This window comes from Loxodonta africana, chromosome 18, assembly GCF_030014295.1.
Source record: "Loxodonta africana isolate mLoxAfr1 chromosome 18, mLoxAfr1.hap2, whole genome shotgun sequence".
Classification (NCBI taxonomy): Eukaryota; Metazoa; Chordata; class Mammalia; order Proboscidea; family Elephantidae; genus Loxodonta; species Loxodonta africana.
The window spans coordinates 10,373,159-10,388,451 of NC_087359.1; the positions used below are offsets into that span (position 1 = coordinate 10,373,159).

A 15,293-nucleotide genomic window follows, 5' to 3' on the forward strand; every position below is an offset into this window, starting at 1 on the left:
GGGATTGACACAAAGGCTGCAACAATGGGTTCAACCATAACCATAAGGATGGTGCAGCACCTGGCACTGTTTCGATCATAGAGTCGCTGTGAATCATAAGTGACTCGATGGCATCTAACGACAACAAGCACAACAGTGTTGTTGTTGTTAGTTGTTATCCAGTCAGTTCCGACTCATTACGACCCTTGTACAACAGAACCAAATGCTGCCTGGAGCTGGGCCACCTTCCTAACTCTTGGTGAACTGGTTAGGGTATAATCTTTGCTGAGCCCAGGAGGGTCGCATGTTGGCCTGACAGGGGCAAGCCATGGTTTGTGTTGTGGGAAGACAATGTTCTCACGGTGCCAAAGGTAAAACACTGCGCCCCCCCCCCCGCCCCCCGCTATTCTCGATGGCTGCCGGGGGTGCAGACGTGAAGGGCACTCTCCCTGGGGGGCCTGGTCCCTCACCCTGCCCTGATGCTCCTTTTCTTCTAAATTCTGGTCAAACACAGTTCACATGAAATGTCGCATGTCACACGGCTTCCGAGTCACACCCTTAAGCTCGGCGCATTCTCACACCACCTTCCCCACTACGAAGCATCTTTATAACTTTTGTGTTAGAGAAGACGTCACGACTAGTTATCGATGCTCTCCGGCGAGTGCAGCAAGAACTGAGGATCTAAAGGGAGGGCAACAGAAGCCATGCGGGCCGGCACCAGCCGAGTCCGACTCCTCCAGCCGGGTCCTCCAGCCGAGTCAGCCTCGCCCGCCGCCGGCCTCTCTAGGCCGCGTCGCTCCACTCGTCGCGGGCCGCTTGCCCCGCCCCCTCCCGCGGAATCGACGTCTCTGTAAACCAATCCGAGGCAGCCTCGGCGCCGGGCCCGCCCCCCCCCCCGACACGGGGCCGCGCACGCGCATTCACCGTAGGCTGAGGCGGAGACGACGCACGAACGGGGTTGCCCGCGTGGGCGGAGGAGGAGCCAGGCTGGCCATGCAGGCGCCCGGGGACTCAGTCACCGCTGTGCCCCCTCTGGGGTCCCCGCGGGCCCAGGTGGTAGGTGCCGGGCCGCGGGGAGGAGCCCGAGGACTTCCTGCCCTTCTCCCTTCAGCTCTGCTCCTTGCCCGTGCCCTCTCATGTCTCTCCCTCCCCTCCCCTCCCCCACCTTACTCCCTTCCCCCGCACCCGGTCTCTGGTCCCCCCTCGACCCCGTCTTCCTCCCCTCTCCCCGCCCCCTTCGCCGCCCCCGGTCTCTGGTATCCCCTCCCGACCCCGTCCTCCTCCACATTCCCCGCCCCCTCCCCCGCCCCCGGTTTCTGGTCCCCCCCTTCGCACCCCGTCCTCCTCCCCCTCTCCCCGCCCCCTGCCCCGCCCCCGGTCTCTAGTCCCCCCCTTCGGACCTCGTCCTCCTCCCCTCTCCCCGCCCCCGGTCTCTGGCCCCCCCTCCCGACCCCGCCCTCCTCCCCTCTCCCCGCCCCCTCCCTCGCCCTTTTCCTGTCTTCCCGGTCTTTATTTATTTAAACCCTGTAAGACCAATTCTCCGCCCAAGACAACGTCTAAGCACCAGAGAAAGTGAGGTTATGGTGGAAGGAGTTTTATGGTTATCGGGTGATTTAACTTTCCCTCCTTTCCGCGAATGCTCCCAAGCAAAGGGCCTGTCTCTTACTGGGTTTGAAACCACAAGGATAGGAGCACAGCTCATTATCACTCTGGTCTCTCAGTTGTAGCTCCAGGGACCAGGTGTGGGAGAGGTCAGCCACCTTACCTGGCCACATGGTGAACAGCACACCTGCCCTGAACGAAAGGCTGGGGCTGGAGCGAACTCGGCCTCAGGGTTCGGACCTCACCCTGACTCTAGAGGCTGCTGTAGTCAGTAACCACGACGAGATGTATTATTACTTAGTAATAGAAATAGTCCGGAGGTTCAGCAATAGGATAGTTTGTTTTTGTTTTACTAAAATAGAAGACAAAGATTTAACAACGCTGATGTTGATAAATTTTTTGATTTTTTGACCAAAAAATCACCATATAGTTTGTATTACAGATCTTTTAGGACAGTAACAATATTCTTTTCGTTACCTTTTTCTTTGAAAAGTACTTCTAAAGTAAATAAAACCAAAAAACCAAACCCGTTGCTGTCCAGTTGATCCCGACTTATAGCGACCCTATAGGACAGAGTAGAACTGCCCCATAGAGTTTCCAAGGAGCACCTGGTGGATTCGAACTGCCGACTTTTGGGTTAGGAGCTGTAGCTCTTAACCACACCACCACCAGGGTTTCCCTAAAGTAAATGCATGAGTAAATTAGGGAACTAGTTTTATGGATCATACACATATCCAGGAGAGGATATCACTGTTGGATTCCTCAGAGTGTGGTTTCATCAGGGAAGAACTGGACTGAATTATATTTTCCTTACTCATTTCTATAAAGCTTTTTATAACCACATTCAGATTTATTGTTAGATGCCGTGTACATAGCGACCCTGCTTAGTCCTGTGCCATCCTCTCAGTCCTTGCTGTTTGAGCCTATTGTTGCAGCCACTGTGTCAGTGCATCTCGTTGAGGGTCTTCCTCTTTGCTGACCATGTACCAAGCATGACTTCCTTCTCCAGGGACTAATCCCTCCTGATAACGTCCAAGTATGTGAGACAAAGTCTCGCCATCCTTGCTTCTGAGGAGCATTCTGGCTGTACTTCTTCCAAGACAGACTTGTATGTTCTTTTGGCCGTCCATGGCATAGTCAATATTCTTCCCCAACACCGTAATTCAAAGGCATCAGTTCTTCAGTCTTCCTAATTCATTACCCGGCTTTCCCGTGAATATGAGGCAATTGAAAAACACTATGTTTTGGGTCAGGCATACTTTAGTCAAACTGACATCTTTGCTTTTTAACACTTTTGCAGCAGATTTGCCCAAAGCATTATGTCATTTGATTTCTTGACTGCTGCTTCAGTGGGTGTTGATTGTGGATCCAAGTGAAATGAAATCCTTGACAACTTAAATCTTTTCTCTGTTTATCATGATACTGGTTATTGGTCCAGTTGTGAGGATTTTTATTTTTTTTTTATGTTGAGGGGTAATCCATACTGAAGGCTGTGGTCTTTGATCTTCATCAGTAAGTCCTTCAAGTCCTCTTCACTTTCAGCAAGCAAGGCTGTGTCATCTGCATCAAACTTGTTAATGAGTCTTTCTCCAGTCCCAATGCCCTATTCTTCATACAATCCAGCCTCTCCCATTCTTTGCTCAGCATATAGATTGAACGGGTATGGCAAAAGGATACAACCTTGACACACACCTTTCCTGACTTTAAACCACACAGTATCCCCTTGTTCTGTTTGAATAACTGCCTCTTGATCTGTGTAAAGATTCCTCATGAGCACAATTAAGTGTTCTGAAATTCCCATTCTTCGCAGTGTTATTCATAATTTGTTATGATCCACACAGCCGGATGCCATTGCATAGTCAATAAAACACAGGTCAACATCCTTCTTGTATTCTCTGCTCTCAGCCAGGATCCATCAGACATCAGCAATGATATTCTTCGTTCCACGTTCTCTTCTGAGTTCATCTTAAATTTGTGGCAGTTCCCTGTTGATATCCTGCTGCAGCTGTTTTTGAATTATCTTTGGCAGAATTTTACTTGCATGTGATATTAATAATATTGTTTATTAATTTCCACATTCTGTTGGATCACTTTTCTTTGGAATGGGCACAAATATGCATTTCTTCCAGTCAGTTGTCCAGGTAGCTGTCTTCCAAATTTCTTGGCATAGATGAGTGAATGCTTCCGATGTTGCATCTGTTTGTTGAAACATCTCAACTGATACTCCGTCGAATTCCCGGAGCTTTGTTTTTCGCCAGTGCCTTCAATGCATCTTGGACTTCTTCCTTCAGCACCATCAGTTCTTGATCAGATGCTACCTCCTGAAATGGTTCAATGTCGACCAATTCTTTGGTGCAGTTATTCTGTTTTCCTTCCATCTTCTTTTGATGCTTCCTGCATGGTTCACCATTTTGCCCATAAAAACCAAAAACCAAACGCACTGCCATCGCGTCGATTCCGACTCATAGTGACCCTCTAGGACAGAGTAGAACTACTCCATAGGTTTTGCGAGGCTGGGTAAATCTTTACAGAAGCAGATTGTCACATCTTTCTTCCAAAGAATTCATCAATATTGCAACTTGAGGCTTCAATTTTTTCTTCAGTTCTTTCAGCTTGAGAAATGCTGAGCATGTTCTTCCCTTTGGGTTTCCTAATTCCAGGTGTTTGCACATTTCATTATAATACTTTCTCTTCTAGAGCTGCCCTTTGAAATCTTCTGTTCAACTCGTACTTCATCATTTCTTCTTTTTGCTTTAGCTGCTCTACATTCACGAGCAAGTTTCAGTCTCTTCTGAAACCCATTTTGGTCTTTTCTTCTTTTCCTGTCTTTTTAATGACCTTTTTATTCAAAATTAATAATTTGAAAATCATGTATATGTATATGAAATATATATTTGTATATATAACACACGTATACACACTCACCTGACTATTTTATTTTCTTGTTTAGGAATGTGTTGCTTCTATGTATTAGGGCATAGACTCAAGGATGAGGACTAATTTGTAACTTTTGGGTTGCTTAATATGGTAATGTGTAAAATTAAGACTCAATTCCGGTAATCAGTTGTTTTGTTGGTAGATTCTTACTGTCAAGTTTCACTGTTTTTACTCTGTATTACTTTAGAAATTATGTGTTTTATCCATTGGGGTCTATAAGAAAAGAGTAACTCCAGTGTCAAATCAGCTCTAAACTAAGGGAGAACAAAGGAAGGAAGAAATGAATTTCCCATGTACCATTTGCCCAGCTGGGTTCTTTAAATGTACCCCCCTCACCAGTTACTTTGTTAAAGCGTTGTGTTAGGGGGTACTTAAAAGGATTTCTTTGTTGCGGTTTCTCTTAACATTCTGGTTGACTGGAAATGCTTATCCTGCCAAAAAAAGGACCTGTCCATTATTTTCATGAGCGGGTTAGAAGATACACAGATACAAACAAAATGTTGGTGTTTATAATTGATGATTGGAAAAACACATTGAATTTACTACTGAAAAAAATTTTTGGTGCCTTTCAGATTTTTTTTTTTTTTCCTTTTAAAAGCATCAGAGCAACCAATTCACAAAATCTAATACAGAAATCTCACAGAGCAAAGGAATGTTATGGGCTCGATGAGAAGGAAGAGACACCTTTTGTTTGTCAGGATATATTCTTTCTTTGGAAACCTTATTCCATTTATTCTGCAAATCGGGCCTTGCCCTTTGGAAATGAGTGTTGTGCTGATGGTAATGGGGAAATAAATTAGGGCAGTGGAAAGGGAATTTAGTTTTCTGTTTGTCAATCCATTTCTTTTCAATTCCAGTCTATTATCCTCCCAGTCCACAATGCTGAATGTTGGTTGGATGACTGCTTGAGGTCTGTTTTGCACCAGGACTTTGAAGGCACCATGGAGCTTTCTGTTTTCAACGATGCCAGTAAGGTATTTATGAATTTCCTGTTGGGTTACTTAACCCTGGTATAATTCAGGTTAGAGTGTTCTGAAGTCAGTTTCCTGATCTGCCAATATCATTGTGCTTTCAGGACAAGTCTATGACTGTCATTGAAAAATGGAAAGTGAAGTTAGAAGATTCTGGTATCCTTGTGGTCATTGGAGGTCATGATTCTCCTTCTCCTCGAGGAGGTTGGTAAACACATGATTATTTACTGTTCAGTTATAATCAGTAAACCCGTAACCAAACCTACCGCCGTCGAGTCAATTCCAACTCATAGCAACCCTACAGGACAGAGTAAAACCAAAACCAAGCCAAACCCGTTGCCGTCGAGTCGATTCCGACTTACAGCGACCCTATAGGACAGAGCAGAACTGCCCTATAGGGTATCCAAGGAGAACCTGGTGAATTCGAACTGCTTACCTTTTGGTTCGCAGCTGTACGTCTTAACCAATACGCCACGAGGTTTTCCTATAATCAATAGTCTGATCAGTTTACATACTTGAGTAGTTTCATGTTGTTTAAATCCTGGTGAAAAGTATTCTCAGTAAAGTCTACCACTAAGTGAGAACCTGTTGTTGTTAGGTGATGACTCACAGCAACCCCATGTGACAGAATAGAAGTGCCCCGTGGGCTTTCTAAGCCTGTAGTCTTTACACGAGCAGATTACTACATCTTTTTCCCACAGAGCCGCTGGCTGGGTTTAAATTGATAACTTTTCAGATAGCAGTGGAGCACTTAACCATTGTGCCACTGGGGCTCCTTACTGAGAACCTACTGGGCCTAAATTTTTAGTATTTTGATAAGGCTTTGTGTAGCACAACTATTCATTCTTATTCACTCTAACAAAACTGTTGGGCGTTTCTGTTTTTTAGGCTGGTTAGTCATTATCGGTCACCGCTACTGGTCAGAGTTCTCTTTCTGTGACATTAGTTTTTTTGTCTAGTTTAGAAATCTTAAAGAACCAGGTTTCATTGATTTTCTGTGTTTTTTTTTTTTTTATGTTTTAATTCTGATCTTTTTTATTTCATTTAAGCATAGATGTGTGGGAATATTTCTGGACTCTCTTTTTATTCCATTGATCTTTATGTCTGTCCTTACACCAGTACCACTCTGTTTCGATTACTGTAGCTTTGTAGTAAGTTTTGAAAGCAGGAAATGTGAGTCTTCCTACTTTGAAAATAATTTTGACTGTTTAGGATCCCTTGGAATTTCATACGAATTTTAAGATCAGTTTTTCCACTTTTGCAAAAAATGCCTTTGAATTCATAGATGAATTTGGGGAGTATTGTCATCTTAACAATATTAAGTCTTTTCACCCGTGAACACAGAGCATCTTTCCAGTTATTTACATGTTGTTTAATTTCTTTTATCAGTGCTTTGTAGTTTTTAGTGTTGAACCTCCGTGGTTAAATTGATTCCTAAGTATTTTATTCATTCCGATGCTATTGTAGGTAGAATTTTTTTCTAAATTTCTTATTCAGATAGTTCCTTGCAAGTGTATAGAAATACAACATAATTTTTTGTGTTGATTTTTTATCTTGGAGCTTTACTGAGTTCATTTATTAGCTCTAAGAGACTTTTTGTGTGGGTGTGTGGATTCCTTAGGATTTTCTATATATGAGATCATGTAATCTGTGAGTGTTGTTTTACTTCTTCCTTTACAATTTGGATGCTTTATTTCTTTTTCTTGCCTAATTGACCTGGCTAGAACTTCTAATACAGTGTTGAATAGAAGTGGTGAAAATGGGCATCCTTGTCTTATTTCTCATTCTAGGGGGAAAGCTTTCAGTCTTTCACCATTCAGAACGATGTTAGCTGTCAGTTGTTTTTTTTTTTTTTTTTTTTTTAAATAAATGCTCTTTATCGTCCTAAAGAAGCTCTCTTCTTTTCCTAGTTTGTTGAGTTTTTTTTTTTAATCATGAAAGGGTGTTGGATTTTGCCAAATGCCTTTTCTGCGTCAGTTGAAATGGTCGTGTGTGTGTGTGTCTTCATTTTGTTAATGTGGTGTATTATATTGATTGATTTTATATGTTGAACCAACTTTGCATTCTGGGGATGAATCACACTTGATAATGGTGTACAGTCCTTTTACTATGCTGTTGGATTTCATTTGGCAGTGTTTTGTTGAGGATTTTTGCATCTATATTCTTAAGGGATGTTGCTCTGTAGTTTCTTTTTTTTTGGTAGTACCTTTGTCTGGCTTCATTACTAGGGTAATGCTGGCCTCATAGAATGAGTTAGGAAGTATATTTTTCTTTCATGTATTTTAGAAGAGCTTGGGAAGGTTTGGTGCTAATTCTTTAAATGTTTTGGTAGAATTCACCAGTGACTCCATCTGATCCTGGACTTTGATTTGTTGGGAAGTTTTTGACCAATGATTCAATCCCTTTACTGTTATAGGTCTGTTCGGGTTTTCTGTTTTTTCTTAAGTCAGTTTTAGTAATCAGTGTATTTCTAGAAATTTTCCCATTTTGACTAGATTGTCTAATTTATTGACATGCAATTGCTTGTACTATTTCTTATAATCCTTTTTATTTCCGTAAGGTTGGTGATAATATTCCTGCTTTCATTTCTAATTTTAGTAATTTGAGTCTTGTTTTTCACTTAGTCTAGCTAAAGGTTTGCCAATTTTGTTAATTTTTTTCAAGGAGCCAACTTTTAGTTTTATTGATTCTCTCTTTCATTTCTTTCTGCCTTAATCTAAGTATAATTATTGTTTTATATATTTGTCTTTTAAATCATGTAGGAAAAAAAGAACACACTCAAGCCAAAAATAAAATAATACTGGCTTTTATGTTTGCCTATGCAGTTAACTTCACTGGTGGTATTTATTTCTTCACACGGCTTTAAGTTACTGTCTTGTGTCCTTCATTTAGCCTGAAGGACTCTGTTTGAGATTTCTTATAGGTCGGATCTGCTAGCGATGAACACTCAGTTTTGATTTATCTTGGAATGTTTTAATTTCACCTTCATTTTTGAAAGATAGTTGGCCAGATACAGAATTCTTGGTTGGCAGATTTTTTTCTTTCAGTGTTTTAAACGTCATCCTGCTTACTGCCCTTGGGCCTCCATGATTTGTAATGAGATATTGGGGATCCCTTCCACTTGATGAGTTGCTTCCCTTTTGATGCTTTCAGGATTCTCTCTTTGTCGTTAACTCTCAAAAGTTTGATTATAATGTGTCATGCAAAAAATCTCTGTGGATTTTTTTGAGTTTATCCTACTTGGAGTTTGTTGAGCCCCTCAGATGTGTAGAGAAGGGTGTTTCATCAAACTCAGGAAGCTTTCAGTCATTATTTCTTCAGATATTCTTTCTGCCGTTTCTCTCTCTCCTCTCCTTCTAAGACTCCCATTATGTGTGTGTTGATATGCTTTATGGTGTCCTAAGGGTCTCTTGGAAACTCTGATGGCGTAGTGGTTAAGTACTACCGCTGTTAACCAAGAGGCTGGCAGTTCAAATCCTTCCAGGTGCTCCTTGGAAACTCTACCGGGCAGTTCTACTCTGTCCTGTAGGGTTGCTATGAGTCGGAATCGACTCGATGGCAGTGGGTTTGGTTTTGCGTTTGGTTTAAGGGTCTCTTAAGCTGTGTTCATTTTACCCAATTCTTTTTTTCTTTCTGCTCCTCGGACTAGATAACCACTATTGACCTATCTTCAAGTTTGTTGGTTCTTTTTTCTGCCTGCTCAAATCTTTTGTTGAATCTCTCTAGTGAAATTTTCAATTATTGTATTTTTCAATTCCAGATTTGTATTTGGTTTTATAGTTTCTATCTCTTTATTGATATTTAGTCTTGGCAAGACATCATTCTCCTGATTTCCTTTAGCTCTTTGTCCATGGTTTATCTCTTTAAACATATTTAAGACAGTTGATTTGAAGTCTTTTCCTATTAAGTCCAATGTCTTGTGTTCCTCAGGGTTAAAAAAAAAAAAAAACAGGGTTAGATTTTATTAATTGCTTTTTTTTTTTCCCTGTGAATGTGCTGTATTTTCTTTTTTCTTTGCATAACTTGTATTTTTTTTTAAATAATGTTTTGAGTATTATTATGTGTTAACTCTGGAAATCCGACTACTCTATCCCCTCCCCAGGGATTTTGCTGCTACTCATTCTGGGTTGTAGTTTGTTTATTGACCTTTCCAAATGATTTTTTTTATAGACCTGTGTTCTTTGTCTTGCATGGTCACTGCAGTGTATTCTGTTAGCTTAGTGACCAGCTAGTGATTGACTGAGATAGCCTTAAACTCTTGGAACCAAGGTAGGGAATTGCTCTCCCAGTTTTTGCAAATTGACCCTGGGCTCTGTGTTGGGGCATACCTTCAATGCTTAGACAAGCTGTTTACATCTGTGCCTTAACTTTTACTTCCTGTTTGCATGAAGCCTAAACATAACCCATGTGCCATTTTTTCTTGATTTTTTTTTTTTTGAAGAAAAGGTGAAAGCCTAAGGTCTTCTCAGGTCTTTTCTGAGCGTGTGTCCAGTCCTGGGAATGCACATGGCCTTCTAGATTCCCTGGTATGCACAGGACCTTTTCAAAGCCCTCATCTCCCCAAGCCAGTGCTCAGCTGGATAGTGAGGGGTGGTGGGTAGGGAAGTTAAAATGCTGCAGCCTTCTTTTATGGAAATTTAGCAGCTTTGTTCTTCATTAAGTATTCCCCTTGTTGTCTTTGATTAGATTCAAGAGTCCTGAAAAATTGATTCTGACAGTTTCTGCTAGCTTAATTGTTGCTTTTGTGGAGGGATAGAGTTCTGAAGTTACTTCTTCTGCCATTTTCAGTGGTGTCACTCTGACGTTGTTATTGATATAGTTGGATTTACACCTGCCATTTTACTTTTTGGTTTTTTACGTCTCATGTCTTTTTGTTCCTCTATACCTTCTTTAGTAGTTTTGGATTATTTGATCCTTATAATGATTTTTTTCACTATTCTTTATAGTTGCTCTGGAGCTTACCATATACATTTAACTTACCAGAAACAACTTCAGGTTTATGTTAACTTAATTCCAGTGAGATGTAGAAACATTACTTCTGTATAGCTCTGTTCCTTTCCTCACCTTTTTGTGGCATTATTTTTATACATATCACATATATAAGTGTTAGAAACCCAGCAGTACATTATTAAATAATTATTACTTTGTGTAATTTTATGTCTTTTAAAGAAGCTAAGAACAGAAAGGAAAACAGGTATATAGCCTGTTGCATTTATCCTGCTGTAATGGTTTTTTTTTTTTTTAATGGTTAGTTTTATATGTCAACTTGACTAGGCTGTGTTGTCCAGTCGTTTGATCAAACACTAGTCTAGATGTTGTTACAAAGTATTTGTATGTCATTAAATCAGTTAGCCTTACATAAAGCAGATTATTCTCCATAATGTGGTGTCTTAGTCATCTAGTGCTGCTGTAACAGAAATACCACAAGTGGATGGCTTTAACAAAGAGAAATTGATTCTCTCACAAGCCCAAATTCAAGCCTAAATTCAGGGCATTGGCTCCAGGGGAAGGCTTTCTCTTCTTGGCTCTGGAGGAAGGTCCTTGTCATCAGTCTTCTAGTCGAGGAGCTTCTCAGCGCAGGGACCCCAGGTCCAAAGGACACTTGCTCCTGCTGTTCATTCTTCATGGTATGAGGTCCCCATGTCTCTCTGCTCGCTTCTCTTTTATTTCTCAAGAGATTGGTTTAAGACACTGTCTTATCTTGTAGATCTCATCAATATAACTGCCGCAAATCCATCTTGTTACATCATGGTGATGGGATTTACAACACATAGGGAAATTACATCAGATGATAAAATGGTAGACAATCATACAATTCCGGGAATTATGACTTTGCCAAGTTGACAGATATTTTTGGGGATACGGTTCAATCCATGACATGTGGGTAGGCCTCATCCAATCAGTTGAAGGCCTTAAAAGCAAAAATAGAGGTTTCCTGGGGGAGTATTGTGCCTCCAGATATAAATAGACATCTTACCAGAATGCCATCTTTATCCTGCTACCTAACCAGTTGGTTTTGGTACACAAGACTGCCAGAACTTCCAGCCTGTCTCCTGACCTACAGATTTTGGACTTGCCAGCTGCTACAATCGTGTGAACTAATTCCTCAAAATAAAGCTAGTGTGTGCTCTTTCTCTCTCTCTCTCTCTCTCTATATATACGTGTGTGTATATTATATATATAAATAAAACTGGTTCTTTTTCTCTAGAGAACCCTTACTAAGCCATCTTTTTTGTTGGTTTTAGGTTGTATAGTCTATAATCTCTTTTATGGCACATACTCTCCTCTAATATCTTGTTATTTTGTTGTTGTGAGTTCAGGGTTATTTCGTACTTTGGCTGACAATGTGTAGCCTGGGGGAAGAAGTAAGTTCCAGGTCCTAGCTTTTTCCTTTCCTGGCACATTTGAGTATTGGTGGGTGGGTGGGCCCTGTGATGAAGAAACCCCAACATCACAAGCTTGATTACCCTTCCTTAGTTCCTGTTTGCTGTCCAAGGCTACCACCCTCCTATACAGGTGAGCTTGCCCTTCCAGTATCCTTTCTGTACTGCATTTGTACTTCCTCCCCTCCTGCCCTCCTTCCACCTTCCTCCCTTCTATGCAGTCCCTTTACCTTTTCCCAGTGGAGAGGGAGAAGGAAAGGAGAAGGCCTGAGATAGCTGGTCTTGTGCATTTGTTGGAAGAACTCCTTCCATCGTGATATTACCCTTTCCTTCATGGTGATGGAGTGGGCAGTCAGCTTCTTTGAGCAGTGTTGGTTAGATACAGGAGTACAGTCCAAAAGGCCTTCCCAATATCCCCTGGACCCGGGTGTTTGACTTGCCTCCCACGCTAGGTTACAGCACCCTTCTGTCTCCTGTAGAGGTTCCTGCAGCTTTCAGATTAAGTCTTCAGAGTCTTACTGTTTTGTTTGTTTGTGTGTCATTTCTAGTGTTGGAATTGGGTGGGTGGGTGGGTCATCAGTTTAATTTTTATCCAACTCTAATAATTTTTCAGTTACTTTGGATTTTCTATCCAAGTCTGATACTGAACAAATTCGTCTCTTATTTTCTTCTAATTTTACACTTCATTTTTTCATAGTTTCAATCATATTAGGATATCTGTAAGAACATTGTAGAATCACATTAATGACAGCTGAATCCTCTTTTTGTCCCTGATTTAGTGGGCATGTTTCTAGTCTTTCAGTGTTAAGTATGATATTTACTATTACTCTCTGATAGATATCCTTTATCAAGTTAACTTGCTATTCTTGACTTATTAAACACCTGTTGCCGTTGAGTTGTAGAACTGCCCATCGGGTTTCCAAGGAGCAGCTGGTGGTTTCGAACCGCGGACCTTTCAGTTAGCAGCCAAATGCTTAACCACTGTGTCACCAGGGCCCCTAAGCCTTCAGAAAATAAGGCATCAGTTTTGAATTTTGTTAAATGTTTTTTAGGTATTTATTAAACTAATCAGTTGTTTTTTCTTTTTTCACCTTACATTTTTATTATGATAAATTATGTTATTATTTTTCTTAAAAAAGGAACCATGCTTGCAGTGCTGAAATAAACTGGCAATGGGATGATAGTATTTTTATACAGCATAATTATTCAGTTTTTTTTAGGATTTTTGAATCTATACTTATAAGGAAAATTGATCTGTAGCTTTCTGTGTGCTGCGTGTGTCTGGTTTAGGGATAAGTGCAGGAAGCCTCAGGCTTGCTAGAACAGCATCCGTGTAAGCAGTGATTGTGCAGAGCAATTCGCCTCCCTTTTATCTCAACCTCTTCCAGAGAAAGTAGCCCAGTGGCCTGTATTTCGGTGACCAAAAGACCCATGTACTCATTTTCACAAATAAATGTCTGCTTTGATTAATTAAAAAGATATATATTTTTTGAACGCCAGCATGTGGTTAAAAGAAATTCAGCCACACAGTAGGGTCTATAATGAAATGTAAAAGCCTCACTCTCTAGAAGTAATCAGTGTTGTTTGGTTTTCCTTACTTGACTTACTTAACTTACACAATATCTGGTGATACTTGCTATGAAAGATGAAACGTTTAGCACACCAAAGTACTTTCCATTTCCTTTTCCATTTTTTCTCTCAGGGTTTTTGTTGTATATTTACATCAACAAGGTTTAAGATGTTTATATTCTCTTCTATAACACTTGTTGTATGTGCTTTGCAAATAGGTTGACGAACAATTTAAACCATGTAAAAACAGCATTTGCAGTGTTATAAATACGTAACTCTTATTTGCTGCAGAACCAAGTAGTGGGATTAGACTCAGAGAAGGAACTGAAATCCTCTTCTGCTAAACCCATGCTGCATATTGGGGGAATTTCCCAAGTGTCAAGATCTAATAGAGTCTTTAAAATCTATCCTTAGCTTAATTTTCTTCTTTTAGGCTCTACTCAAGTGCCATTTTTTCTTCTTTTTTTAAATTCTTTTTATACATTCCTTTTTCATTTTGCTGGAGTGCTTTGTCAAGTAATTTTCCCTTATCTGGTATGTAGATGATAAAATATTTAGAGTTTTTACATGTCTGAAAATGTCTTCTGTACTGATGCTGAATTGACAGTTTGGCTGAGTATAAAATTCTAGGTGCAAAATAATTTTCCTTAGAATTTTAAAGGAATTTACTCATCTTCTGGTGTGCCATGTTTCAAGTTAAAAAACCTGATGTCATTCTGATTCTTGTAATTTTGAATGTATTTTTTCTGAGAGCATTTTAGATTTTTCTCTTTATGCGTTGAGTTTTGAAATTTCATGATGTTGGGTCTAAGTGTAGTCTCTGTTTTCATATTGAATAAGTAGTTTTATTACCTTAGCTTTAATAGTAATGTATCAGACTCCCTTCAGTTTGACTTTAAATTTTCATCTAGAGCTTGGAAAAAAAATATGCCTGCATACTGTGCATGGGGTTTCAAAGGTAGAGGCAGTGCCAAGGATAAATCTGTAGCCGATGGACGGGACTCCTGTAGGTATTAGGAACCATGTCTGTCTTTAAAACAGTGGTCCATCTTCAACTTTGTTTTCCCATTAGAGTCACCTGGGGAGCTTTAAAAACACTAATGCCCAGGTCCAACCCGAAGATATTCTCATTAATTGGCCTGTGATAATGGTCTAGGCATTGAGATTTTAAAAACTTCCTAAAGAGATTCTGATGTGTATCCAGGGTCAAAACCCACTGCTTTAAAATATCCTCAGGAATAGGTAGCTTCAACCTACTTTATATGGACTTGCTCCTGAGTGAATCTTGTAGTTCCCAACATTTCAAGGGGTAGCCAGGCAAGAGCTCACATGAATGCTGGGAAGTGTTAACTCCACTAATGGGTCCTGTTCAGATGTAACTTGTGACTTGTAAAAACTCAGGCTCTCAGCAACTCCTCCAGTGCTTTCAGGATAAAATTGGGTGATGGATAGGTTAGTAGGTGTAGAGGGATAGCTCATTCAGGGTGGTTCTCAGAGAGGTCAGAATGGGAGACATGAAGTATGCTCTTCCTGCACACCACTTATCCTTAGTATTACTTTTTATTTCCTTTCTTATTTTTCTGCTAGTTTTAGGTGACTCCTTTGGAAGCTTGGCCATCCTTGGGGACAGCTTCAATGGGCAGCAGCGACATCGTCATAGCCACCCTCTTATCCTGGTTCTCACTGGGGTTTCACTTTGTAGGATCTCATGTAGTTCTCATCTCAGTCCTGTGGGGTGGGTGCTGTCCTTACCTCTGCAAGGACTGGCAATGTACTTAAAGTTAATGCAACCAGTCATTGGCAGGTCTAGGGTCTGTACCCAGGCTCTCTGTCTCAAAGCTCTTTGGGGCCC

The 15,293-nt window shown here is 40.8% G+C and overlaps 1 protein-coding gene across 9 annotated transcripts in view; it reads left to right on the forward strand.

Moving 5' to 3' along the window:
* The first annotated feature begins 920 nt into the window (after positions 1 to 920).
* B3GNTL1 (UDP-GlcNAc:betaGal beta-1,3-N-acetylglucosaminyltransferase like 1) overlaps positions 921 to 15,293 on the forward strand; it is a 182,062-nt gene continuing 167,689 nt past the window's right edge. For 8 of the 9 annotated variants that reach the window (XM_064270431.1, XM_064270434.1, XM_064270436.1 and 5 more), the window contains exons 1-3: positions 921 to 1,035; positions 5,376 to 5,492; positions 5,594 to 5,693. In XM_064270431.1, the coding sequence (XP_064126501.1) occupies positions 973 to 1,035; positions 5,376 to 5,492; positions 5,594 to 5,693 (280 nt within the window). In that variant the 5' untranslated portion in view covers positions 921 to 972. Of the gene's footprint in view, positions 1,036 to 5,375; positions 5,493 to 5,593; positions 5,694 to 15,293 lie in introns of those variants that run through there. The other variant, XM_064270438.1, reaches the window with a different exon arrangement.